This window comes from Protopterus annectens, chromosome 6.part0, assembly GCF_019279795.1.
Source record: "Protopterus annectens isolate FY-2018-M chromosome 6.part0, PAN1.0, whole genome shotgun sequence".
Lineage (NCBI taxonomy): Eukaryota > Metazoa > Chordata > Ceratodontiformes > Protopteridae > Protopterus > Protopterus annectens.
This window is the reverse complement of record NC_056737.1, coordinates 1,144,651,243-1,144,678,134: the sequence shown is the minus strand read 5'-3', so window position 1 is coordinate 1,144,678,134 and position 26,892 is coordinate 1,144,651,243. Positions and strand designations below refer to the sequence as shown.

The following is a 26,892-nucleotide window of genomic DNA, read 5'->3' as shown; positions in this document are numbered from 1 at the left end:
ACTTATAATGATCAAAGGTGTCTTACCTTTTAAGGATTTTGCTCTATCTTGTAGTAGCTTCCTCCTTTTGTTGTAGAGCTTGTTTATGGCTGGGGTCCACCAGACTGGACGCTTGCCTTTGGTACAAAGAGTCTTTGTTTTGTTAGGGATTGCCTGATCCATGCAGTCCTGTAGGTGCTGGTAGAAGGCATTTGTAAGTGATTCAGTGGCTTGAGTAATGTTTTCCGCAGGCTCGGGGGCCTTAAAGGAGACCACACTAGTCTTTAGAAGTGTGAAGTCGGCTTTTGAGAAGTTCTTCACTATGGTCTTTTTTATCTCAGGTGGGGGCGGGATGAGGACCTCCAGTGAGATTAGTTTATGATCTGATCTCACCAGTGAGGGGTATACTTCCGGTGTTGAACATCGTGATCCCATGTTCGTGATGATGAGATCAAGTATGTTTTCACCTCTTGTGGGGATGGTGACTAGTTGTTCCATGGCATTTGAGTTTATGAACTCAAGGAACCTTGTGTGCATGATATGGTGGATTCCAACACCTGACAAGCAACTTGCCATGACTTTCTCCTTGTCTAGCCTGGTGAGGGGAACATCTGTGTGTCTCACAATACATACTGCCTATCTTGACTTAGCAAAGGCTTTTGACACAACCCTCACTCAGGTATCATTGAGAAACCCTCCCAACTGGGGCTTAACCCATACATCACTAGATGGGTAGCCAACTGGCTCACCAACAGAACACATACTATTAAAGTTGGGGACTCCACCTCTACCAGTGGACCAGTTACCAGTGGCATACCACAAGCATCTGTGCTGGGCCCTCTACTTTTTGGAATCTATTTCTTGGAAGTCCAGGCAAAAGTAGATGGCCTGTGGCTTACCAAGTTCGCTGATTATTGCAAACTGGGCACAATCATTGATTCTCCAACATGTTAACATATTACAAAAGGGGCTAACACAGACATATGATTGGTGCCAAAGCATACCTCTCAACCTCTTAGAGCAAGAAATTTGGACAAAGCCCGACAAAATGGAGGGGTCAAAGGGTCAAAAATAGGGACATATTTTAAATAGTCCTCTTATAAACTCAAAGTTGTTAGAGTAATAGGGTTTGTTTTAACATACATTTTCCTGAAGGATTTGAAATCTGAAACTCAAAGGTATGTCATTTTTTTAGTTACTTTAATCTTCAGATTATCATTGTGATTTGCCATAAAAACCACAAATTTTGTGAGGAACAGATCAAAAATATGAGACAAAAATCTGGACATTCTGCAAAAATCTGGACAGTTGAGATGTATGTGCCAAAGCCATAGACTAAAACTAAACTCAAAAAGTGCATTATTATCCCATTTGGTAAAGAGGAAGTCCCTGAAAATTACAATATTGACAGCACCCCCTAAGCTTAAACTCAGTGGTGCAAGATTTGGGAGCACAGATTGAAAGCAATCTAAACTTCGATCACCATGTGTCCACAGTGGTAAGGAAAGCTTTCTATGTTGCACATCTCATAAGTAAGGGCATCACATCCAAAACTAAGAATATTATAACTCACCTGTACTCGACCCTCATCAGACCACTAACAGAATACAATGCTCCCTTTTGCATGTACCTTACCAGACATCTGCAGCAGCTGGAGACCACAGAGGTTTCTCACCAAGAAAATTCAGGGCCTCCAAAAGATAACCTACATGGAAAGCCTGAAAGCCCTGTCACTGTACTCTGTATCTTACAGGCTGCTGAGAAGTGACCTGTGCCTGGCCTACAGAGCAGTCTCTGGCCCACCCCTAATGGAAATGCTGAACATTTTCAAGTCACTCGTTCCAGAGATCTCAACCTAGCCTGTGACATTAAACGAACATGCTGGATAAACAGATGCATCTCCCAGAGATTGCTGCTCCTCTGGAATAAAGTCCCAATTCACATGAAGCAGAGACAAAACAAATATTAGCACTAGAGGACAAATGTGAGAAATTCAATGAATTCTTGGATGATGAAAAAATTCACATGGAAACAGACAAACCCTAACAAAGCATATTCAGAAAGTCTTCTTACATTGTACCTCTAAGACTGCAGATGTTATTTAATTTATAGAAGTATAATTCAAAAATGAAAGCAAATATGATGAGCAGAGTATATTTACCAAATATATTCTGTGGGTAATACTATAATTACAAATGCCACAAGAAAAATGAAAAGAAGTTCAGAGGCACAATGATGCTGAATTTGAAAAGCAGTTACTGGAAAGATCCCATAATGAAGGATGACCTGAGCAAACTTCATCAGTAAGGAAAGGAATTCAGTTCCATGTTTCACCAAAGAAGGAATGAGTCATGTCCAAGGCTTAATGATCAAACTGAACTAACAAAATAATAGTTACCATTCAGATGCAAAAACCATATGCATTACAGGATACAGAAGTCACATCTGGGAAATGCAAAGAGCAAAGAAAGAAAGACTAAGAAGTGTAATGTACTGGCCTGGAAAGCCATCTCATTTAGAATAAGTAATACAGTGTTGGCTGTCTGCAGCGCATGCCATAACAGCAGTCAGAAGGAAAAGCTGAAAACATACTCAGTTCCAGATCATTCATGGATTGGTGTGGGCAATAATTTGTTCCAGCCCAAAAAGTTATACTTCTTATATGGGCACATTATTATTTCAGGTTCTCTGAAAAAAAATCAATCTGACAGACATAAATGGAAGTGTGCTTTGTGTATTAAAGTCAAAAATTTAGAAACAGAAAATGTCTGGTGTTGTATCTGACAATGGTCAGGAATTCAGAAGACCTGTGCATGAACAGGAATTTAGATATAGAACATCCAGTCCACACTATCCATGGTCTAACAGACAGTTGGAGAGAACTAGCCAGACACTGAAGAATCTTATGCAAAACAGCTGCAACAAAAGCTTGAGGGCTATCTTCTTACAATTAGGGAATATATGAATACGTCATTCCAAAGCCTCATTCTCTCTCTCTCTCTCTCCAATGCATATGCCAGTGGGCAGAAGGCTGAAAAACATCTTAGCAATTTCAACTACATTGTCGATGTCTGCAAATCCTCATCATTATCAACGTCCTTTTCCCCTTTTCATGAGCAGACAGGTGATCCGCTGTGGCGACCCCTAACTGGGAAAAGCCGAAAGAGGAAGAAGATCAACGTCTTTTCCCCACTTTCCTTCACAGGGTTGGGATGTCATGTGAAATGATACCGCCACTCCCGAATCAGTGCCACTCTCTTTTCCTTCTTTGAGAATGATGCTCGACTGTTGCAGGTCTTCTGCCATGCAGTCCATCCATCCATCCCTTGACTGGGTGCCCTCATTTCTTTTGCCTTTTTCCTGTTTCTCCTAAATCTCCTGCTATTCCTAAATCTCCATCAAATTCTGCTTTCCTACACCTGTGACCAAACCACCATAATATGTTCAATATGACCATGCCTGCAAATGGCTCTACTTTGGCTCCTACTCTGATGCCCTCATTTCTTCATCTCTCCCACAGTGTACATCTGACCACCCAACTTAGGCACATGTCTCTTATCACCTCAAGTTTCTTCAGTTGCTCTGACTTCACTGCTCATATTTCTACACCACAGAGAAACACTGATACCACCACTATTTTATACACCTTACTTTTCAGCTTCTTTGCCATCCTTATGCCACACACTACCCCTGTCACTCTGTGCCACTGGGCTTCCACATATCTGATTCTAGTTTTGTCCTTGTCATTCAGACTTCTCTTCTACTGAAGAACCCCTTCCAGGTACTTGAAACTGTTAACCTGTTCTGCTATTTTCCCTTCTATTTCAATTTAAAGCTTTGTCTGCTTTCCTCATTGGCTGCTATGGCAACTGTCTTGTCTATACTCAGATTCATCCCCTATCTCTTCAGCTTTGCATTCCATTTGATAAAGTTCCTGTTTAGAACCTTCTTGTAATGTGACATCATCTTCACACAGCAGCTTTGTTGATCTGTCTCCTCTGACCTGTTAACTAATGTAATCCATCACTAGTATGAACAGCAGGGGGCTCAGAGCAGAATTCTGATGCAAAATCACTGTCATTGGGAACTTATTTGTTCATGCTTCTGTCATTGGGTCTGTGTACATCGTCTACACTACTTCTACCAATGTTTACAGGATGTCGGAGCATGGCAGGACTGCCAAAATTAGCTGTCTTGCAACCTTCTGTTATGCCTTCACCAAGTGTAGGAATGCACAGCTGTTGTCTTTCTTCATTGTCCGTATCATTGACTATCTATCTCACTGCATATATTGGGTCAGTTATGTAACAACCTGATCTGAATCCAGATTGCTCATTATCACTTCCTACTCTTCTCTGAATACATTTATCAATCACCCTTTCCAGCAACTGTAACAGGAATGTGATATGTCTGCACTGCCCACAGTTGTAAATGTCCCCTTTGTTATTGAGCACTGGCACTAAAATGCTTATTTTCTAGTCATGTGAAATATGCCTTTCACTCTATACCACACTGAGTATCCTCAGGAACCATTTCTCCCATAACTCACACAACATATTCACCATATCTGCCATGATCTCACCTGAGCTTTCTGCTTTCCCTGACTTCATTTTCCTTAGTGTTGCCTTTGCTTCTTTCTAGGATGGGGTCTTCCTCTTTCATTTTAGGCTGTGCATGGGCCACTAGAACTTTTGTGGGGTTTTCATCATTCAGAAGCTGCTGGAAGTACTCCTTCCATCTGCCTTTGATGTCAGATGGAGAGCGCAGGTTGTTGCCTGAATCCCTTATTAATGGTGTCTGACGACTGACTTCTTTATCTTTCTGTGTTTGCCTTGCACTCACAATAGAGTTTCTTTGTACAATCTGTTGAATTACTTTGCAGAAGCTAGTAAAGATTCTCTGATGCCTTGTTCTTTGTTACTGCGACTGCTGTCTTAGCATCTTTGTTAGCCAACCAGAATTCCTTCGTAGCTTGGCCCAGATTTTCTAGTCCCACTTTTTTCTGTACTTCTTCTTTCTTTTATTAAGTAAGCTTTCCTTATGTAACTTATCTCCATACCTGTCTTGGTCGAGTATCTGTTCTATTGTCTTCACACATGCTGTTTTGAGATGCTGCAATTCTTCTTCAACTCCACCTATTTCTTCTTGAAGTGTTAGATCCCTGATTGTTTCCTTGAACTCCTGTGCTTTTGTTCCAGTCAACTTTCTGGTCTTCAACCTAGTCTTGGTTGACCTTAGAACCTTCTTTGCCCACTGCTTACAGCTGATTGTGACAACCAGTGATTTATACAGTGGGTTTACCATTTCACTGTGGATGACTTTGCAAATGGTGATTCTACCACAATGTTCTTTTCTTACCGGGAGGAAGTCCACCTGAGCTGCCTGTTGACCACTCTTGTATGTGATCTTGTGACTTTCTGTCTCTTGCCGAACCATGTGTTGGCTGCCATCAAGCAACTTACCAGACAGTAGTCTAGGATAGCCCCTCCTTCTTTATTCCTGTTGTCCCAACTATGTGGATCCAGGCAGTCCTCATATATTCTGTTCTGTCTGATCTGATCCATTACCACCACCAATTCATGTTGTCCTGCTTTCTCTAGTAGATCCTGAGGCTGTTGCCTGAATGCACTCTTTTCTTCACTATTAAATCCCTGCTGTGGGGCTTAGGCTGAGACTATGAATAGTGTCATATCCTTACACTGGATTCTAACTGTCATGAGTCTATCTCTAATTCTGATGACACCCCTTACTGTCTTCTGAAGCCTTTCCCTCACCATTTCTAGCCTGTCATCCCCTAAGTGGTAGACTCTGCATTCCAAGCCAAGTAGCGTTGTTGCTCTGCCCTTCCAGCTTGCCTCCTGAATGTGCAGGATGTCCAATCTCTTCCTTATACTCATGTCATCCACTTCCAACCTGCATCCTGTCATCTGCTCAGCAGAGGTATCCCAGGTAACCCAGGCTGGGCAACTGGACACTGGTCAGCCAGTAGCTTATTGACCCAGTGCTGATGGGCTTTATGGCAGCCACCGGTCAATGGGAATATAGACTCCTCGCACTATTACTATGTGTCCCTGACATAGGTTTGAGTAGGCTGGGTCCACAAACTCCTAAGCACTGGCAAATACCATTAACAACTTTTGGTGACATTAGTCAATGTGACCAAATCACCTAGAACCAATTTTTATACCACAGATTGGGTAGACCTGACCTGAAAGAGTAGGAGCCTGTCATAGGTGAGATAATCCAGGGAGTTGTTTTGGTGTTCTCTGTCAACTCTTGGAATGCCTTTGTGCCCAAGGCTGATTCCTTTAATAACAATTTATCATTCTCACGCATATCCCTGTAAGAACAGGTGGCCAGGAGCTGATTCTAGTATTTCAGAAGTAGTTGTGGATCTAATCAGTCTGAACAGCAGTCACTTAGATCTATGAAATACATCTCTCCCTGCCCTCATAAGTGCTTTGAGATGCTTTAAGGAGATTTTTGACCCAGATTTTCTGCAGTGCATCCTGGAAATAGAAGAGGCAGAGGAAGAAAAAAGAAACTGAAGAGGAAACTTTCCAGGAGTGGCATTGTTCTCACTCCAGTTATGGCTGCAAGGGCAAGACAAGAGTCACAGTTGTTGGTGGAACATACACTGATTGGGGTTGTCTTTGTTACTAGCCAGACGGCTCCAAGATGGCCAGAGCAAACAAAGCATATTGAAATACAAGCTGGAAAGATGCTGTGAAGAATGAAAATGAATGACACGTAACAATATCTGGTTGAGCAGTGCTGGCTCCTGATGTATGTCAGCAGGAATGCCCCCTCCCCGCCGATAATAGACTGTTGATGAGGTGACACCATTTCAGTAACATCTATATAGCAGACATTATGTCAGAAAGACCTGATTTTGTCCAAACTAATTGTTATGATCTAGTGCTGGACTGCACCTTTAATAGTACCAAAAACCATAACTGACTCTAGTATGAGTAATGATGAGTAACATCTATTTGTACCATCACTGATGTAGACTCATTCTTAGGATACTGTTCTTGGTGCACCTTTAATAGTACCAAAAACCATAACTGACTCCAGTATGAGTAATGATGAGTAACATCTATGTGTGTGTGTGTGTGTGCATGTGCCTGTAAATTCCATACCTCTCAACTCCCCCTAGACTAAGACCACTGGCTGTAATACCTGACACTTATTACATATTATTCTAAGTCAAAGAAAATGTTACTAGAGCAATACATTTTGCAGCAAAAAGATGCAACTGAAAGAATATGTATATGAAACTCTAATGGTGGACATTATTAACTGATTGCTGATTGATCTGTGACAGGGACACAGTGAATGTAAGAGGCAAAATCATGGCTGTTCTGTTAAATTAGGGCCAGTTGAGAGGTATGGATTTGTGTGTGTGTGTGTGTGTGTGTGTGTGTGTGTGTGTGTGTGTGTGTGTGTGTGTGTGTGTGTGTGTGTGTGTGTATACTCGCACGTGTATGTGTAAATCTGTGGGGAGAGTGGAAAAGGGGGCATCTGTACCAACACAATGCAATTGCCACAGGCAGTGGTTACTCTTAGCATTTGCAGTAATCACACAGCAATACAGAGACTTGGAAAATAGCCAATAATGAAGTCCTTCCTCAATGCAGCTGATGTTTTTCTCAATCGCTGGCTTCTGCGGTCATGTTAAATGGCACTTTTTGCAACAGCTTTACCACTCGAGGCTGGGCTGTTTCTGAATCCTGACCACAAACCTGAGCTTCTCAGAGAAGGAGATGCTTTCTGTCCTTCCTGCTTTCATCTGATCTGTTTTTCTGCCTGTACGAAGATGGGGACTTTGTGGTTTTAACTTCTTGTGGTTTTCCTGAATTCTTACCTGGCCTTTCAGAAGATTCAGGAGGCTGTTTGTTGAAGTAAAAATGGACTAGGGTTGCATTTTTATTCCATCAAGTAAGAATACAAATAGGTTTATCTTTTCTTCAAGATAACACGGTTGGATTTGGTACATGATCTGCAGCACCTCATGTGGTAATCAGGTCACAGTGAGGTAAGTAAAGAACTTAGCATGAGCATCCGTTGGCAGGATTTTGTAACAGAATTAAGCTTAGAATTGGATGAGAAAGAATCTGACCTGAGAAATATTCAAAGACTTCTTCTTTCGGCTTTTCTCGGTTAGGGGTCGCCACAGCGGATCATCTGTCTGCTCATGATTGGCAGTGGAGTTTTACAGTGTCGAGTTGCCAGCCCGGCACCAAACCTTCCACAGAAGGCACACACATGCACACACTCACACCCAGGGCCAATTTAGCGTGTCCAATCCACCTACTGCATATCTTTGGGATATGGGAGGAAACCGATGCACCCTGAGGAAACCCACGTGACCACAGGGAGGACATGCAGACTCCGCCCAGAAGGCACCCCAGCTGAGACTCGAACCAGAGAACCTCTTGCTGTGAGGTGGCAACACTAGCTGCTGCACCAACATGGCCGCCCAGAAATATTCAAAGATTAATGTACAGAAAATAAACAGCTAGGCTGTCAAGAGATGGCCATACACAAAGAGACTCTGTTCTATGACAGGAAATAATTATAGAAAAGAATATGGTAGTGCCTACTGATGATCTAAGATATCATCAGAGATGACATCATTGGGCAGTACTTGTGCGACTACTGACAACTCTTATGCTGGTGACTGGCATCTACAGACAGGCCAATATTTGTCTTTCTGTGCTACAGAACATGTAGGACAAAACTTCTCCTTCACAACAAAGTAGGTTTTATCTTTATTCAAAGCTTCATGGTTGCCCCAGACTGTAACACTACCCTATCTTTTAAACATCTCTGCAAAATTACTGTGTCCTGTGTTATGGCATCTTTTCTTCCATCTTTTTGGATTCAGGAAAACCATAAGAAGTTAAAACCTCTAGGTCCCCATCTTCTTACAGGAAGACAAACAGATCAGATGAGTGCAGAAAGGACAGAAAGCATCTCCTTCTCTGAGAAACTCAAGTTTATGTGCAGGATTCAGAAAAAGCCCAGCCACGAATGGTAAAGCTGTTGCAAAAAGTGACGCACCCCTGTGGCCCTGACTCTGGTGCCTTATCCTTTAGTGAAAGGATCAGAATCACTGGGATGTGGCAAACTCTATTCAAACTTTTTGTAAGGGCCTACTGTAATCCTTGTTGGCACATTGGCTCAGAGGCAAGATGACACTAGTGACCTGGGTTTGAGAATGGACTGGGGGTTGGTGGTCAGCTGGAAGAAGTGCTTGGCAATGCACTATCATATCTTTGCTATGAAAATGATGTGGGTGATTCAGACAAACCCCCACAAGTTCTCCATCAGTCACTGCAATTCACTACTTTAATCAAATTATTTTATTTTCATTTGGTATATAGTTCTCTTGCATTAGAGATACTGCCAGGTAGTGGTGATCTGTCCAGCCAAGGCATCTTTCTTTAGGATTAAGCTTGCTTTTGAGTGTGGGGCATCTGCTTCAAACTATGGCAACATTTATCTGTGTCATTAGCTGGAATCATGTCCTCCTTATCATGGTTTAATTATAGTTTAGTGATTTTACGTCAGTGTGTATATTTCTCTAAAAATCTGTATTAATAACAAACCAAAGACAGTAAATACACACACTGAGAAAATTCTTCTTGGATAAAACTTCAGTCTGTAGAGGTTCATCTGCTACTTATAATGCAGAGGATGCCAGATTAAAATTTGCTTTGGTAGTTAAATATCATAATTTTTCAGAAGGATCATGTTCTGCAGAAAGACTGCCTGCCACCTGCTAAAAGTCAGTCAGTAACGTAAGCTGGGAGCATGACAACAGCTGTAGCCATTCCTAGATCCTTCTAGTTCCTTATTAGTCATACATGCCCGTCTATGTCTAAAAGGCTTATGCTTAACAGTGTGTCATCTACCCTCAAGAAACAAAACTTGAAGGAAAATATTAGCTATTTAAAATGATACTATGCCTTTAAGGCTATATTTCCAACTGTGATATTAAAGGCTAGTGGCAAATTACCAGCAAATCACACTGTAGAAAATGATGATTACAGAAGAAAAAGAAGAAATGCTAAAAAGTTTATCATGTGATGCATAAAATGTATATCTATCTGTATGTGTTGACAAACAGACTGAAGGCAAATCGAAGATCATCTGTGTACAGTTTAGGGTTAGTTCTTGGGTAGGTGAGGGACTTCGTTACACCTTGCATCTTGTATAGCAGAATGGTGCTCCTTTATACCTCACAGCTTATTCTTGTCTTTTGCTTTTTCTGGTCTTGCCCTTTTCCTTGCCAGGCAAAGAACATTTGTAATGACTTCACGATTTTGACAAACGAGGGACTTAGTAAAATGATTAGGGATTGGGGAAGTGGATGGACAGGGAAGTCTTACTAGGCATTTTGGTGGATCTACAATATAAGGTTAAGACAGAGTATCACAGCTCAGTGTCACCATGGAAATGTTGCACTGAATTTAATGCTGACCACACAAGTGGCTGTATGTCAGGTTGCCACCCATAAGAAGGTGAAGGGGTGGCATAAATGCAACCACAGAACAACACAAGGAAATGGGGCTCATTGTGTCAAAATGTTGCCGCACAGTGCAGTCTTAGGGACCCAAGCTGAACACATGAAACAAGCTGAATGATTTACAGTATAGTTTATTGCATCTTCCTACCTGTGAAATCTGTTACAGCATACAGGAAGCACATCCAACCAACAGCACATACATACAACAGACAGCGACATGATGTATACGCTGGGAATCACAGACAAGGTGCCTAGCATGTAGAGCAGCTTGATTACTAGGCAGGCTTGTCTGATTCAAACAGCCCTTGTTGCCTAACCATGCTACTGTGCAGTAAGAGTTTTGGCTCTACATTTAAATGAGATAGTCAGGGGGCAGGGCTTATGCTAATGCAGCTCACAAGTAGCCCCAAAGGCTGCTTATTTAGGATGCTTAAGTAATATGGAAACCCTACACCCTGCAGTATGCAAGTTCCCGTAAAGAATAGTCTAGAAAGTGTAAAAGTGTGTGCTGCTAGATAGCAACCTGCACTTACGCATTTTCATGGGAGGATCTGAACAGGAGAAGCAGGACAGGTTTACCCTGTGCAGACTGCCAGCCCACAGAACTGTATCTAGGCCAGTTGGCATCCACAGTAGCCCCCCATCTGATACTACCCCCCCAGCCATGTTGAGGAACAAAAAATGTTTTTTCCAAAGTTGAGGACCAAAAGAAACAAAGTAAAAAGAAAAAGAAAAGGTCTTCCACTGTTTATCCCACCCTCTATACAGGCAAGCTATTATGGTAGCATACAGATTAATAGCTTGCTATACTGTTCATTATCTTAACTGCAGCCAAAAGCTACAGCTGTTGACACACACACACACACACACACACACACACACACACACACACACACACACACACACACACACTGAGAAGAGTGTTGTAAGCATTGAGTAAGAGCTGTTGCTTGGTCCTTGACTTATAAGTTTGCAAGCAACATCAGAAATATTTCATTTTCAATACTGTTTGTGGACTTGAAAGTCAAGGACTATTCAGCAACTATTGCATATTGCCGATCAGACCCCCTACAGCAAGCACATGCTGTCTGTCATTTAAATTGCCACAATTACAATGGTGGCTGTTTAAATTATTACATACTCTGCTTGTAGGATCCATCTGACACTTCTTTGATGGTGTAATTCACGTCTTATTAACAGCTTGTGCCTAGCGCAGTCACCCCTTTGTTACAACTCTGTGGATCCAGGTAAGTAGCAGTGTATGTATGTATGAAAGTGAGTGGCCCGTTAGTGCACATGTGTTTGTGTGTTTGTCTGTGTGTGCATGGTTTGGCAAGAAATGACTTGAGCCTTGTATGAATGAGAAGACTGTGGCTGCAGAGTGTACAAATTCAGGATGTGTGCTTGTGTGAATGAATGAGTCTGTGAGTCTCTGTGTGATTGTGTGTTAATGTCATAATGTCTGTGCAGTGTGTATGTGTGCAGTGGCGGGTCCCTATCAGTTCAGCAAAAAATCAGTTAATCGAACAGCATTTTCAGTGCAATTGCACTGAACATGACATTCGTTGAACTGTTCATACTGAGAATGCAGTAGAGTGAGGACCGGGAAATTTGCCCTTTCCCCACTGTAGTACGATCTCAAAGTTGGTATTTATAATTAGTGGGGGAGGGGAATTTAATGAAATGCATTTCCAATGAAATGCCATTCATTGACTTAACCGTTCAATGAAGTGATGTAGACCCACGCACAGTATATGATTTTGCAAAGCTCCCCTATCTACCTTATTCATGTGTGCTAACATTAACCCTAACCCAACCTCTGCCCCTAACATTACCTTACCAAAAACCCTTTCCCAAACAGTATCACTACCAAGATGATACTTGATCTAAGTTTTGTAGAAATGAGTGTATGAAATCGGATATTTTTAACTGGATAGAATTTTTAGATATTTTGTGATTCAGTATTATGAGTTTTCAGTGTTTTTTTTATATATATATATTTTTAGATACTTCACGACATTCATTTATATACAATGTGTGTAGTTTAGTTATTGATGTATTTTGTATACATTTATATATATTCAGCTATGCTTTTTCTACATGGCAAATTAAAACCATACAATAATTAAAGGGTACCAGATGTACATTACTGTATATGTAACAACTAGTGCACATAAAAGAGACAAGCCTTGACCACAAGCTGATGCACAGTTCAAATAACATGTGGAAGGTACAAGTCATACTACAATTGTCATGTACAGTGCACTTGTGAAACAAACTGCAATGATAAGTGTATTATTAACATATCGGCTATCCCAAATAGAGTAAGAAAAGCAATTTTATTAATCTCAGTGTTAAAAACACAATCTAGTGCCTCAACTTAAACCTTCAATGGTTTAAATAATCTTTCTATATAACCTTCACATTTTTAAATAGCCAAATTGCATTTTATCAGTTCAAAGCTGCAATAATCCTTCTTAAAAGGGATGCTGTATTAATTTTTTTTCTAGATATATAAATAATAAAGTAAAAATACAACAGAAGCATTTGTAATATGTATGTATTCTTAAAATAAACAAAGACTATTAAATAATTATAATTAAAATTCACAATAAATATTTCATTAACAATTCGTTATTTAAGCCATCAGGCTGCAAAGTTTTCTATGCAAAAATTAACCAGGCTTCCTTTGTTATAAAATATCAGAAACATTCAAAAAAATCAGAGTTATGACAAGTATGCATGATAAAATATCATAAATTTGCAGGATGGCTTTTATATTGTCGCTGAAGATGCAGCGGTACCAGGCCAGAAGTAGAAATATTTTTTAATTGCCTTTTATAGGTTCTTGAATTCTTTTTCTTACTTGACCCATGTTTTTTCCTATGTAATATTTTTTCAGCGTGACATCTAAGCTCATAAACTACTGCACTTTAATAGTAATTTCTATTACCCTGAGCTTTAAAATTATTTCCATGCATATGAAAATCTTGCTTATCATCCTTATACATTCTACAACTGGAACAACCTTTGCACACATTAATGTCATCAGACCCGTTCCTGATCTAATACCGCATACTTCTTGATCAGTTATAGTCAGTGAACTCCAATGAGTGATTTTCTGATGTAAACGTATACAGTCTTTTAAACATGTGATACCCCTTCTGTAGGAGGAGCATAGATTGTTACAAAATAATAATCTTTCGACACTAGACAGTTAACCCTACAATTCCTAGATCTCATCCTAAACACGTCCTCGTGTGGATATTCCTGTCAGTGATCCCTGGTTGAGGCTCAGGATGTTGATGTTGGGGGCATAGTGCAAAGAGGGGAAAGGGTGGTGGACCCGGCTGGGCTGCTGCAGAGGCAGGCCGTACATTGCATGTGCCCATATCACTCCTGCCCCTTGGACACAATCATGCAGTCTTCACAGGGTAGGTTAAAAACTAAATAACCCCCTTACTCTAGGTGACGGTAGGAATAATGGAGGACACTGGACTACACCAGTGTTTTTATGTAGCTCTCAGAATGTTAGGGCAGTTGTGTAACATCTAGGAGCTGCTACATATTGCCTTGGCCACAGCTCTCAACTTATTTGCACAATAAACAGGGTCAAAGCTAAAGTAATGGGTAGAAAACCCATTATTGTTATTCATAAGTCTCAAGTGACCTCATTGTGAGGAATGTTCCTCATTTTGAGTCTTAAGAAGTACAGTTTCCTTACTGTTCCACATTTGAAGGGCATGTTATGCATTCAGTGTGTTAAGAATTTTTCTAATTAATTTCCCAGACAGATGAGATGTAGTCTCAGCAATAATGAAAAACGTTGTTATGTTTATTGTATTTAGTGGCAGTAACAATTTCAGGTGATAATGAAGAACACTGGACTTTGTGTAACCACATCATTCGGTATTCTGGATTTGCACTTAAGTGCTGTCCAGTGTTCTCCATTATCAAGGTGACAGCAAGACCTCCTCCCCACTCAGGATACTCTTTGATGTTCTTCATGTTTCACTGTTGCAGTCATCACATTTGGGTTATCTGCCTGCAGGTAGCCCTCAGCTGGCCTGAATACCAGAGTCTTGGGATTTCTGCGTTGGATGCTGTCACTTCTTCCATAACGTCAGGTCGTCAGGGGTATAAAATATGCAGCTGATGCCATTACATCAGTCTTTCTTGCTGTGCGGTGCCCGAAGCAGAAGCAGTTTGCAAGTGCTGGTCGGCCGCCTTCTGAAATTTTCTTTTTTCGAGTTTCAGCCCCGAAGTCTTCTGAAAGGTAAGTACCCCATTGGGGATCCTTTTTTCTTGCTCTAACCGATGTCAGAAAAATTAATAATTGTCTTGCCTGTGGAAAGCAAATACCTCACAGAGATTTTCATTCTTACTGCATCACTTGTTAAGGCCCAGACCACGACGTCCCTCGCTGTCAGTTTTGTGCCTTGTTCAATGCCCGAACTATTCGTGGTCAGGCTATTTTTGTAGCTAAATTCTTTTGCTCTCGATCTCTGTACTTCAAAATGGCTTCAATAAGCCATCTGACTACCGATCTTTCGAAAAAACATAAGGATAAAGACAGAGACAGACCACATAGGTCCAAAACTGCCGACGGTGCTACCGTTAAGCTAGTCGCCAGTCTACCAGTACTCAGTGAGGCGCTTTTGCAGCCCCTGGTACCCGCTTCTACAGATTCGCAGGCCTCTACTGAGACCCATTCAGAGTCCAGTATGCCACGAGATGCTTCTTCGACTATGGAACCTGTGTTTGTCTCTACCTTGGATGGGTCCGGAGCCGCTGTGCAGGCACTGGCTTCTGAGTGTGTATTCAGGCCTTCCAATTTTCATATTAAACCAACGACTTTGTTTCAAACCAAAAATACTGAATTTCTGAGACCTAAAGTTTGCACTACGCCTAGGAAACCGACGACCAAAGTGCATTCTCAGGTTCACATGCCACAAAAACAAATGCTTAGAATGCCTGAAGACCTCATTACTTTAATTAGGGGAAGTCAGCCTTCCCCCTCAAAAAGACCAAGAACCGATTTTCTTTCTGATTCTTCAGATGAGGAGTCTGATAACTCTGATCCTTCTGATTACCAGGACATACCCTTATCTATCTATGAGGATTCTGATGCAGAGGATTCCATTCCCTCTGCTTCTCCTCCAGAAGATTTTTCTTTTGGTGAAACCCTGCATACCCTTAGAGAGCATTTCTGTTGGGAGAGCCAGGACTACTCTCAGTCCAAAAAGAGACTCAGGGAATTTTTAAACTTGCCTCAGCACAGGCCTCTAGCTATCCCTCCTGTTCTGGAAATTGTAGATGATGTCTTTCTGGAATCCAGCCCTTACCCCTGATACTTTGCCTCCAGCTCCCAGGAAACCTGACAGGTACTATAGAGTATCTGACTCCCACAAATTCCTCTTCAAGAATCCTACTGCGGATCCAGAGACCATTTCCCAGGGACCCAAAGGCATTAAGACTACAACTGCCAATAATCCTTCCCTTCAGACAGGGATTCTAGAGTGTTAGACAGATGGGGTAAGAAGGTATACACCTCTGCTACTCTTGCCATTAGTGCTTTAAATTGACAGTTTCATATGTTAAAGTATCAGCAGCATATTATGGAGCTAATTAAACAGAAAATTATGTTGATTCCTGGTTATGCAGAACACAGATATTTACAAGAGGTAATGCATTCTGCTAACCAAGTTGGTAAACATACTTTGCAATGTGGATTTGATGTCTTAGAAGCATCTTGCAGGGCTGCTGTCACTTGGTCTGTTCATAGAAGGCATGTTTGGCTTAAGGAACACAACTTGTCAGATCATGTCAAAGCAAAATTACTAGATGCACCATTAAACCAAGAGCATCTATTTGGCTATAAAGCAGAAGAAGTCCTCAAAAGGATGGAGGAGAAAGCTAAATCTATGCAAACTGTTAAAGATTTCTTACAAGTACAGCCACCTAGATTCAGTAGGTATTATCCTTCTAAAAACTGGTCTTTTCCAGTCCCTTCCAGGCCTTCTCAGTCCAAACCCAGGGGCAGCAGACCACCAAGACTTCAGTCTCACGTTATGCACAGATCTAAGCAATGGAGTGTTCCCACGTCCAAAACAGGGAGTAGTAAGCCTCCATCCTTTGGTAAAATTGCACAATGACTTATCCTTAACTCTTCCAAGCCTTGCCCAAGTACTTGCCCCTTAAGGAGGATAACTTGCCCTGCATGTCAAAAACTGGGAGTACATAGCCCAGGACAGATGGGTCTTAAACATTGTTTCCCAGGGATACAGATTCCACTTCCAATCCCTCCCAACCCTAAGCGGATGGTCAGACCTCCCCCCAAACCAGTGGGCAGAGGCCCAAAAGCAAGTGTTTTCTCTTCTCAGTATCAAGGCTACTCAACCTGTCCCAGCAGAACAAAGGGGACAAGGCTTTTATTCCAGACTGTTTCTGGTACCCAGAAAAGAAAACTCCTGGTGTCCTATCCTGGATCTGTCTAGTCTTAACACCTTTCTGGTGGTTCCAAAATTCAAAATGCTATCTCTCCAACAGCTGCTTCCTATGCTAGCCAAGGACTCCTGGCTAGCAACCCTAGACTTAAAAGAAGCTTATCTGCACATTCCCATAAGGGGATCTTGCAGGAAATACCTAGGCTTCAGAGCAGACTCTATACACTATCAGTTCTCTGCACTTCCCTTTGGCTTATCTACTCACCCAGGGTGTTCACAAAGTGCCTAGCACCAGCCATTGCATATTGCAGGCAGAGAAGAATTCAAATTTACCCATACTTGGACGATTGCCTGATTCAGGCAGACAGTCAGGAATTGCTACTACAGCATCTGGCATTTGTAAAGAGATTTCTAACTTCACTGGGGTACACCATCAACAAAAAGAGATCTCAGCTGGTACCCAGCCAACAGATTGTATTCCTGGGAGCAAGCTTGAACACAACTTCCCCATTCCTCACTCCAGCAAAAAAAAATTTATTTGACAAACTACTTCAATCTACTGGCCATCAAAACCCGGCTATCTGCAAGAAAAATACTGCAAGCCCTAGGGTTCATGGCCTCTTGCATTCTACTCATTCCATATGCAAGACTGCATATGAGGAAACTTCAGTGGTACCTAAAAAGTCTCTGTTGTCAACATTCTCAGGACCTGGAAACAATGATTCCTATCATTCCTTGCCTAAGGACAGAGTTCCTTTGGTGGGCAGAGGCTTGCAACCACAACAAGGGACTCCCTTTCACTCTACCCCCTGCCGCCAAAACCCTAACAACAGACACATCAGACTATGCATGGAGGGCTCACATGGCAGGGCAGTGCATTCAGGGCAAATGGAGCCCAAAGCAAATGCACCTGCATATCAATCAAAAAGAAATGTTGGCTGTACAGAATGCTCTGACAGCCTTCAAAGGCCTTATTCTTCCAGGACAACTATTGGTAAAGACAGACAACACCACAGTTGAGTGGTACATAAATAAGTGGGGGGGGGGGCATTCCTACCCACTCTGCAGATTAGCCATGGCTCTGTGGAACACAGCCTTGAGCAGTCAAGTGCACCTGCAAGCTCAATTCCTGCCAGGCAAACTAAATTCACTGGCAGACGACAAGCAGAAATCTCATGGACCCACACGAGTGGAAACTGGAACTAAAAATATTCAAGCTTTTGAGGAACAGGTGGGGGGCAGCAGAGAGATGGACCTTTTTGCTTCCCCTCAGAACTATCAATTGAGCAAATATTGCACCAGAACTCCCCACAGCCAAGCTTGGGAAATGGATGCCCTGTCCTTTACCTGGGAAAACCTGTCAATCTATGCCTTTCCACCTCTGCCCCTCCTCTCGAGGGTTCTACTAAAGATCAAACAGGACAAGCCAAGGACAATCCTGATTGCACCAGACTGGCCACCCCAGCACTGGTACCCTCTTTTGTACAGTCTAACAGTACTGTCACCATGGCACCTGCCTCAGACATCTTCCCTGCTGTCCCAGCAGGGGGGCCAGATTCTGCACCCTCAGCTACAGACCCTGAACCTTGCAGCCTGGCTCATCCCCTGAACTCATCACCAGCAACCCTCAGTAAGCAGGTGCTGGATGTCATTCTTGAGGCAAGGAGGCCTAGTACTAGCAAATCCTATTTGGAAAAGTGGAAAAGATACTGTTCCTGGAGCCAGTCTCATGGAAGGGATGTGACTGTGCCCAGCTTACCTCATATACTAGATTACTTAACAGAAATGCTCCACAAGGGCCTGTCCTTCTCTTCAATTAAGATTCATGCCTCTGCCATCTCAGCTCATTATAATACTGAGCCACCCCTCTTCTCTCATCCTCTGGTAAAACAGTTCCTGAGAGGAGCCAAAAATTTAAGACCCCCCCCCCCCCAGGAAAGCTCCCACTCCTGCCTGGGACCTTAACTTTGTATTGGAAAAGCTCACACTTCCACCCTTTAAACCTGCTGCTACAGCAGACTTAAAATTCCTCTCGTGGAAAACAGCTTTACTTCTAGCCATCACTTCAGCAAGAAGAGTGTCTGAATTGCAGGCCCTTATGGCAGTGGAACCCTTCATTATCTTCAATGCGGACAGGGTTTCCCTCAGGACTAACCCATCTTTTATGTCCAAGGTGGTGTCCAGTGTGGCTTTAAAACCAGTCCATTCATTTGCCAACTTTTTTCCCTAATCCTCAGAATAAAGGGGAAAGGATCTGGCACTCCCTAGATGTGCACAGACAGCTTAGGTTCTATCTGGACAGGACTAAGCCTCTCTGAAATTCTGACCAGCTGCTAGTTAGCTTTGCTGCAGGGGCAGGGAGCAAGGCCATTTCAAAGCAAACCATTTCTAAATGGATAGCACACTGCATCCATTTCTGCTACAAACACCATGGGAACCCTACCCCACAGGGGATCAGACCTCACTCCACCAGGGCTGCATCTACCTCTACAGCCTTTCTCAAAGGCGTACCTACCAAGGACATCATAGAAGCTGCTACCTGGAGTTCTGTACATACCTTCACCAAGCATTATCATTTGACAATTTTCTCTAAATCCAGAGCTGGCTTTGCCACTGCAGTCTTGCAGGGCCTTATAGCTTGTCCTAATGCTATTTAAATTCCTCCTCCCAACCATAGCTTTGGGAATCTACCCAAATGTAATAACTGCAACAGTGAAACATGAAGAACATAGTACAGTTGTGTACACTACACTTACCATAAATGTAGATGTTCAAGTGTATTCACTGTTGCAGTCCTGGTTACCCTCCCTCCAGCCCCCTGATCTCTCTTTACTTCTACCTATCTTTTTTGTTTGGCATACCTTATATCATGTGTATTTGCTTTTTGCTGGGGATGTTCCATACCATGTAATTGCTTCCTATTTTGGGGGCACCTGACATCTGGGGCAAGAAAAACTGATGTAATAACATTGGGTGCATGTTTTATACCCCTGCCGACCTGACGTCATGGAAGAAGCGACAGCATCCGATGCAGAAATCCCAAGACTCTGGTATTCAGGCTGGCTGAGGGCTACCTGCAGGCAGATAGCCCAGATGTGATGACTGCACAGTGAAGACACTCATACATCTACATTTATGGTAAGTGTACACAACTGTACTTTTTTCAACCGGCCCTGGCACAGATTCGGATAAGTCCAAGGGAGTAAACAGTGACTAGCAGACCTGACAGTGGATATGGACACTGATGCCATAGAATGAAGCAGGAGAGCAAAAGACCTCAAAAATAACATAACTAAGAACACACAACTACTAAATAGCACATAACTGTAAATTACATGAAAGGGGCAAACCAAATGTATTACTTTGGATCCAATTCACAAAGCTATTAAAAGCCATCAATGTATCTTTTACAAAAAAATGGCACCCTAAATTAATCAGCAATGGTAGCTGTACAGGAGGTCAGGTTTTCATTTCTTTCATGTATGCTGAGAAAACTGAATCATTCAAACACACAGTAACATACAGTATTCAGGAGATGATGGTTCACCAGCCTCGCTTTAAAGTTGGCAAACTTTAGACAGCCAATGAATAGTCATTCTAAAGAGAAACTGAGGGTAAAAGCAAATGAGTCAGAAATTGACGAACAAATGATATAGGTGAAAAATGTAATCTTGAGAAGATAGTCAAAGGTGAAAAACAGTGGTTTAAGAAAATAAGCTTGATATTAGTGAACACATGATTATAGCTTTTAGTGAAATTAAATAGCCGGCAGTATAGTTTTAGTGACACAGTAGTGCTCTACACATGGTAACTGGGCAATACATTTATTTGCAGATCGTTTGGAGTGCAACTTATAGTTTATTTATTTACATTTTATTGACTTGATTAACACAGCTGGGAGATGTCCATTTTCAGAGGGGACACAGGAAGTAAAAATTACATTCAAAACACATAAAGAAAATGAGAACCTTGTAAGTAAATAATTTGTTAGAATTAATAGTAGAGCCCGCAGTTACTAGAGGAAGGCCATGTTCAAAGATGGTGAATGGCAATCTTTTTGCAGTGGTAGTTTTGGTTCAAAGAGTTAATAGATGGAAACTTTTGAGGAGCAGCTTGTTTAAAGGCTCTCAACTATAAAGTTTACATATTTTGACTAGCTTGTGTGCTAGTGGAAAAAAAAACAGATATTTTAACTGATCAACTGTGTGAAGTTAACAAGACCAAAATTGTGCCAACAGACACACTAACCATAAAACAAAAACAAAAAATCCCGACCACAAAGAGTAAATGAGAACTAGTATATTAAAACCAAAACAACTAGGCGCTTTCATCTTAAACATACAAAGACTTCTTCAGAGTCATTCACAATAAGTCCAACACCCCCCTTAAATAACAGTACATTAATTAGAACAACCAATCAAATACTTCTTAAGTTTGTTCAAAAAAATAAACCACAAATTTAAGGTAACATTACCTAGCTAATCATGTTAAAAAGATTTCTTTCACATTATTTTTTTAAAAAATGAAAAAAAAATTGTTGTTCTAATGAATGTACTGTTATTTAAGGGGGATGTTGGACTTATTGTGAATGACTCTAAAGAAGCCTTTGTATGTTTAAGGTGGAAGCGCTTAGTCATTTTGGTTTTAATAAACTAGTTCTCGTTTACTCCTTGTGGTCAGGATTTTTTGTTTTTGTTTAACTGTGTGTAGTTGCTCAACAAGAGGGAATATAACAAAATATCTGGAACCAAAAAAATGTATTTGGTTGTGCTAAAGATCATAGCATTAGTTTTTTGACATTTAGGGAAGAGTACCCTAGAAATAATTCATGGATGGCTATCTTTGAATAGTTTACATGGTGTTACTAATGTGGGTAGATGAGGCACTGGAAGCTTGAATAACCAAATTAATGGCAAAGGAAAAAGCAGGTATGCCAAGTAGGGTAATTCTGCAAATACTATGACTATACCAAAAAGTGATAGCCTCAGGAAGGAGCCTAAGGGAACACCAAGGTTTAACTGTTCTAATTGGAAAGTAAGTTTCCTATGTAAACTTTACATAGTCAGCTTAGTGATATGGGGAATAATATGAATAAAGTGAGTTCTTGTAGGATTTGGGGGTGTTAAACAGAACTTTAAACCTTTGTCATGCCAATAAAAAGTATCTGAGTAAGTTTGCCATTGGTTATGTTTTTGGAATACAATGTAATGAGACAGAGGGTGGCTATTTGGGTATAATTCCCCTTCTTGAAGGCACATTTTTGGGAAGTGAGGAGGCCAAAAGAAGTAATGTGGGTGGTAGGTATGTTGCGAGTCACTGCTCTCAGTAGGGGTTGGAGGTAGATAGAATGGTATGATGAAAAATACAGGGGCTTCCCTTGTTTGGGATATGGAATAAATGTGAATGCCTTTCACAGGTCATGGAATATGCTGCTGAACAGGTCTAGTGGATAATGTTGCACATTAACAGAGGTGTCACAGGCTTAAAGGAACTTAAGAGTGAGGTCATCTGGACCAGCTCCACCAAACTTGGGCAGGTTCATAGCCATTTATTCCCCTCCTTAATAGATACTTTTCAAAAGTGGAAAGAAGGGTAAAGTCATTATGATAACCTTCAAGTGGAAAATTCACTTGTTGGAATCCAAGGTGGGAGTCATGGACAGAATTTTGTTTGTTGGAGAAACGAACTATCTAGGTTAGGTGTATTAGAGATGGTTTCACCAGGATACTCAATTTTAGTGAGGAATGATGTTTTAAATGTCTGCAGTAAGTTACTAATCTCACACCAAAAAACTATAGGATTGTTAAAGAAGTCTCACTTGCCACGCTTTTAGACAGCAGGCTTTTGTCTGTTTTTTTTTTCAATAGTTTCTGACATATTAACTGCTTGCAGTGTGAATTTTGAATTTTAAAGGTTTATCTTCCTGTCTTCGTTGCATGAATTGCTTATTTTCTTCAGACGTCAGACATGATATAGGACTGTGTTTGTTATACCTAGCAAATAAAGGAAGTGGAGGAAGGATGCTTAACAGGTAATAAACGTCTGCTTTACTGTTCATTCTTTAGCACATATACAGTCAGTGTGTACAAGGTACAAGTGATAGGTCAGACATTGTGCGATTAGTTACTCTGTATCATCCCTTTCCCCACCTATGTTTAAACATCTCAGCTCATCTAGTTTATCAAATTGTCGCTTTGCTGTTGAATTCTGGAAGGTTTTCAACTGCTCTTAAGGGAGAGTGTTCCTGTGCTAGAGAAGCACATTTTCATTAGGGACAGCCGAACAGAATACAAATGTATATCAAACCTCCCATTCATAGGGAATGTATTAGAAAAAGTGGAGAGGGAGTAGTTAAAGAGCCACGTTTCTATTTCATGAAGATGCCACAGCACTGAAAGGATACCAATAAAACATGGTGGATTATATCTTTGGAACATCAGAATGAAGGATTTCTGCCATGCATTGCTCATTAATCTCTCAGTAGCATTTTTATTTGGTGCACCAAGAAATACTGACTAAATTATAACTCTCCCTAAGTGGACTGTCTGAAACAGTTTTAAATTTCATCAGATTTTTCCTGTCAAGAAGATTATTTAGGATGATATCTTGCTGGGTTATTTCTGATGAACATGATTTCACTCATGGAATTCCTCAGTATTAAGCATTTTCTTTGGTTCTTTTCTATCTTTTGCCAGTGCAAGGGAATCCCTTCAGGAGAGACAAGATGGGGTATCACTGTTATGCAGATGATACAAAATTCTCTCTCACTCTCCTTCCTTTGGTCAACTTTTATAGATACATGCAGCACTATGTATAGTTGACTTAATGAAATCCAGACTGGGGATAATGCCCACAACCCTCCTGGACATAGGAAGTCATCATTAAATGCAATCTTGGGTATTGACTAGTACTACATTGGGTTGAAATGCTGGGCTTAAAATGACCTCCGGGTCGATAGCCTAGTAATCTCCTATGATCCTATGCCTGCTGAAAGCTGGCAGTATCTGAAGGTAAACCATGGATTTGATAGTTTTTTCCATTGTTAAATTATCCTCAAGCTCTCCAGGCTGCTCATCGGTTATACAGGCAGAGTGAAATTGTATCTGACATTTAATGTAGTGACATGGGAGTGATTTTAAGCAATGGTTTCACTTTATAAAACAGGTGTCACCTGTTGTCCAACCATCTTTCTACTATCAAAAATATAAGATGGTTCAAGAAATTTCCACTGAGTATTGTTTTTATACTGCAAGGTTGGAGCGATACAGTGTATATAGTGTGCTGTCCAAGCAAAAGGAATCAGCTAGGCTAGGTGACAGGAATCTAGATGTTCTCACATTTTACTTGACTTATGGACTGTGCGTTGGTAGTCATGTCAGCAGAAGATCTGAATTAAGGTTTTGAGTCTTAATTGTATAAGTCATACATTATCATGGATTTTTCAACCACAAAAAACTCCTGAGACTTTCTTTGTTCATTTGAGAAAGAAACTGCTCAGATAGATAGGTCCATGCGGCTTCAGTAGGTAGGACCTCAGTAGGTTTAAGTGTCTTTTCTATCATGTCTGTTATTTTGTGAATTTTTCTTGCCTTGCAGCTCAGCTAGTGACTCTATAACTTAATCTTACAGACCCCAAATGAAGATTTTCTTGTATCTATCTTTATATATATATATATATATATATATATATATATATATATATATATATATATATACATACACACACACACACACACACACACACACACACACACACACATATATATATATATATATATATATATATATATATATATATATATATATATATGGGTCTACTTTGATTCACTGAAAACTCATTTCACTGAATCACATTTCACTGAATGTAAGTACTGTTGGGCAAATAAAATGTATATTCCCTTTTCACCACTGTACTGCAATCATGGAGTTAGTATATATAGTTACTGAGGGTGTGAGGCACACAGCCTCCAACATTGGGGGGTGTGGGGGCATAGCCCCTCACCTACTTTTGGTTTTATATTGTTAGCTTTCAGTGAAATGAGATTCATAAATATAAAAGCCCAATGTGGGGGGCTGTGCCACCAACACTACCCCTAACTTTATATACTAACTCCAGGATTGCACTACAGTGAGGAAAAGGGCATATACATTTTATTTGCCCAACAGTACTTACATTCAGTGAAATGAGTTTTCAGTGATTTGAGCTTTCAGTGATTTTTTGAGGGTGAATTGAAATTCAGTGAAATGAGTTTTCAGTGAATCAGAGTAGACCCATATATATATATATATATATATATATATATATATATATATATATATATATATATATATATATATATATATATATATATATATATATATATACACAAACGTTATAGTATGGATGATTTATATTCTGTAAATTTACTAGAAATATAATGAATTACTTGCCTAGAGATATATTAGATATATGAAGATCATAAATGGACCTACTATAGTTATTTTAATTTCTTGTTATTTGATTGTGCTGTGCCTCAAATTTAGTAGAGTACAATATAAATAAGCATTCATTCATGCATATGTGCAGGTTTAGAGGGACAGAGGGAGAGAGAGAGAAGAGGTTAGATATCTTCATTACTGCAAATCCAATGGTGTGCCGAAAAAGTCTTAAATTTTCTTATATACTTTTAATAACTTTATTTACCCATTTTAGGTATTGAACCTGGAACTGTTGTAATAACTGACACAGCTGTGGACTCTTTCTTCAGACCCCAGTTTGAACAAGTAGTGCTGGGAAAAGTGATTATTCGAAGTACTAAACTTGATAAAGAACTTGCAAAGGAATTAATAAACTGCAGCAAAATGGATCCTGAAATTCCAGCAATTACTGGAAACACTATGTGCACGTATGACTTCTACGAAGGTAATTTTGTATTACTGATTCGCAGCACAGTTTGAATACTATTGATTTTTAAGTTGGTTATATTATCATTAATATTTCCAGATTTACTTCCTTGCCAAAAAATACAGATTATATTATCACATTATATACAGTTTCCTGCATCTTTGGGGGGGGGGGGGTCTCAGAGTGATTTCCTTTAACTCACTGCTTGTTTTCTAATTTATCTCAAAATACTGCTCTAGTTCAGGTCACCTCAACTGCAATATATCAAAATAAACTTCCCTTCTCAATATAGATATTATTTACTACAAAAGAGCTATCTTGCTGATGCAGTGTGCTGTACCCCCCAGGTAGATCACATTAATTCATTTTTAGCCCCACCATTCATCCAATAATTGTGCTGGAATGTGACCTAAATTTTGGGGTACAGTACATAGCTCATATATTACCAAAAATGTCATATCTGAGTTGTTCTTTCAGGCTTCTGTGATCAAATACTTCTGGATAAAAATAAACAATTCAAATAAACATTCAAACTTGTATTATTTTTTATTTTATTTATTTGAGATTTGTTTACCGGGTGGCCTGACTAGGTCTACAGAACCCATTTTCAGTGGGGGCCTGGGGAGAAAAGCTCCACATACAGTAAAATACAAATGCAGTATAGTCTGCAAACAATACAAGCGACATGAGGAATACTATACAAAAATAAATTGATTGAACGTAGACTAGTTTACAAGATACACATCTGGACTATTTTAAAAAGTTATATCTTTATAGACAATTTTAGTCATTCTAACAACATATACATAGCCTATGGGTAGATAAAGTGTATAATGTATGACATCATCTGTTATAGTACAGGAAAAATAAAATGTTGGTTTAAGTTAGGAAAATAATAGCTGAAGAGTTAATGATGCATATTAGTGAGAGAGTTAAGAAGACTAGAGGCATTCTAGACTGAGCAGCAGATTAAGGATATGGTATAGAAACAGATAAGGAGTTAGGTGAGACTTAGGATCTTGCAGAATGGAAAGGAGTGAGATGTGACA

At 40.4% G+C, this 26,892-nt stretch overlaps 1 protein-coding gene across 4 annotated transcripts in view; it reads left to right on the top strand.

The window, feature by feature from the left end:
* The window catches only part of UPP2 (uridine phosphorylase 2), a 344,136-nt gene that overhangs the window by 298,430 nt on the left and 18,814 nt on the right, over nt 1-26,892 (top strand). For all 4 annotated transcript variants that reach the window (XM_044074766.1, XM_044074764.1, XM_044074765.1 and 1 more), the window contains one exon: nt 25,652-25,861. In XM_044074766.1, coding sequence (XP_043930701.1) covers nt 25,652-25,861 — 210 coding nt within the window. The remainder of the gene's footprint in view (nt 1-25,651; nt 25,862-26,892) is intronic.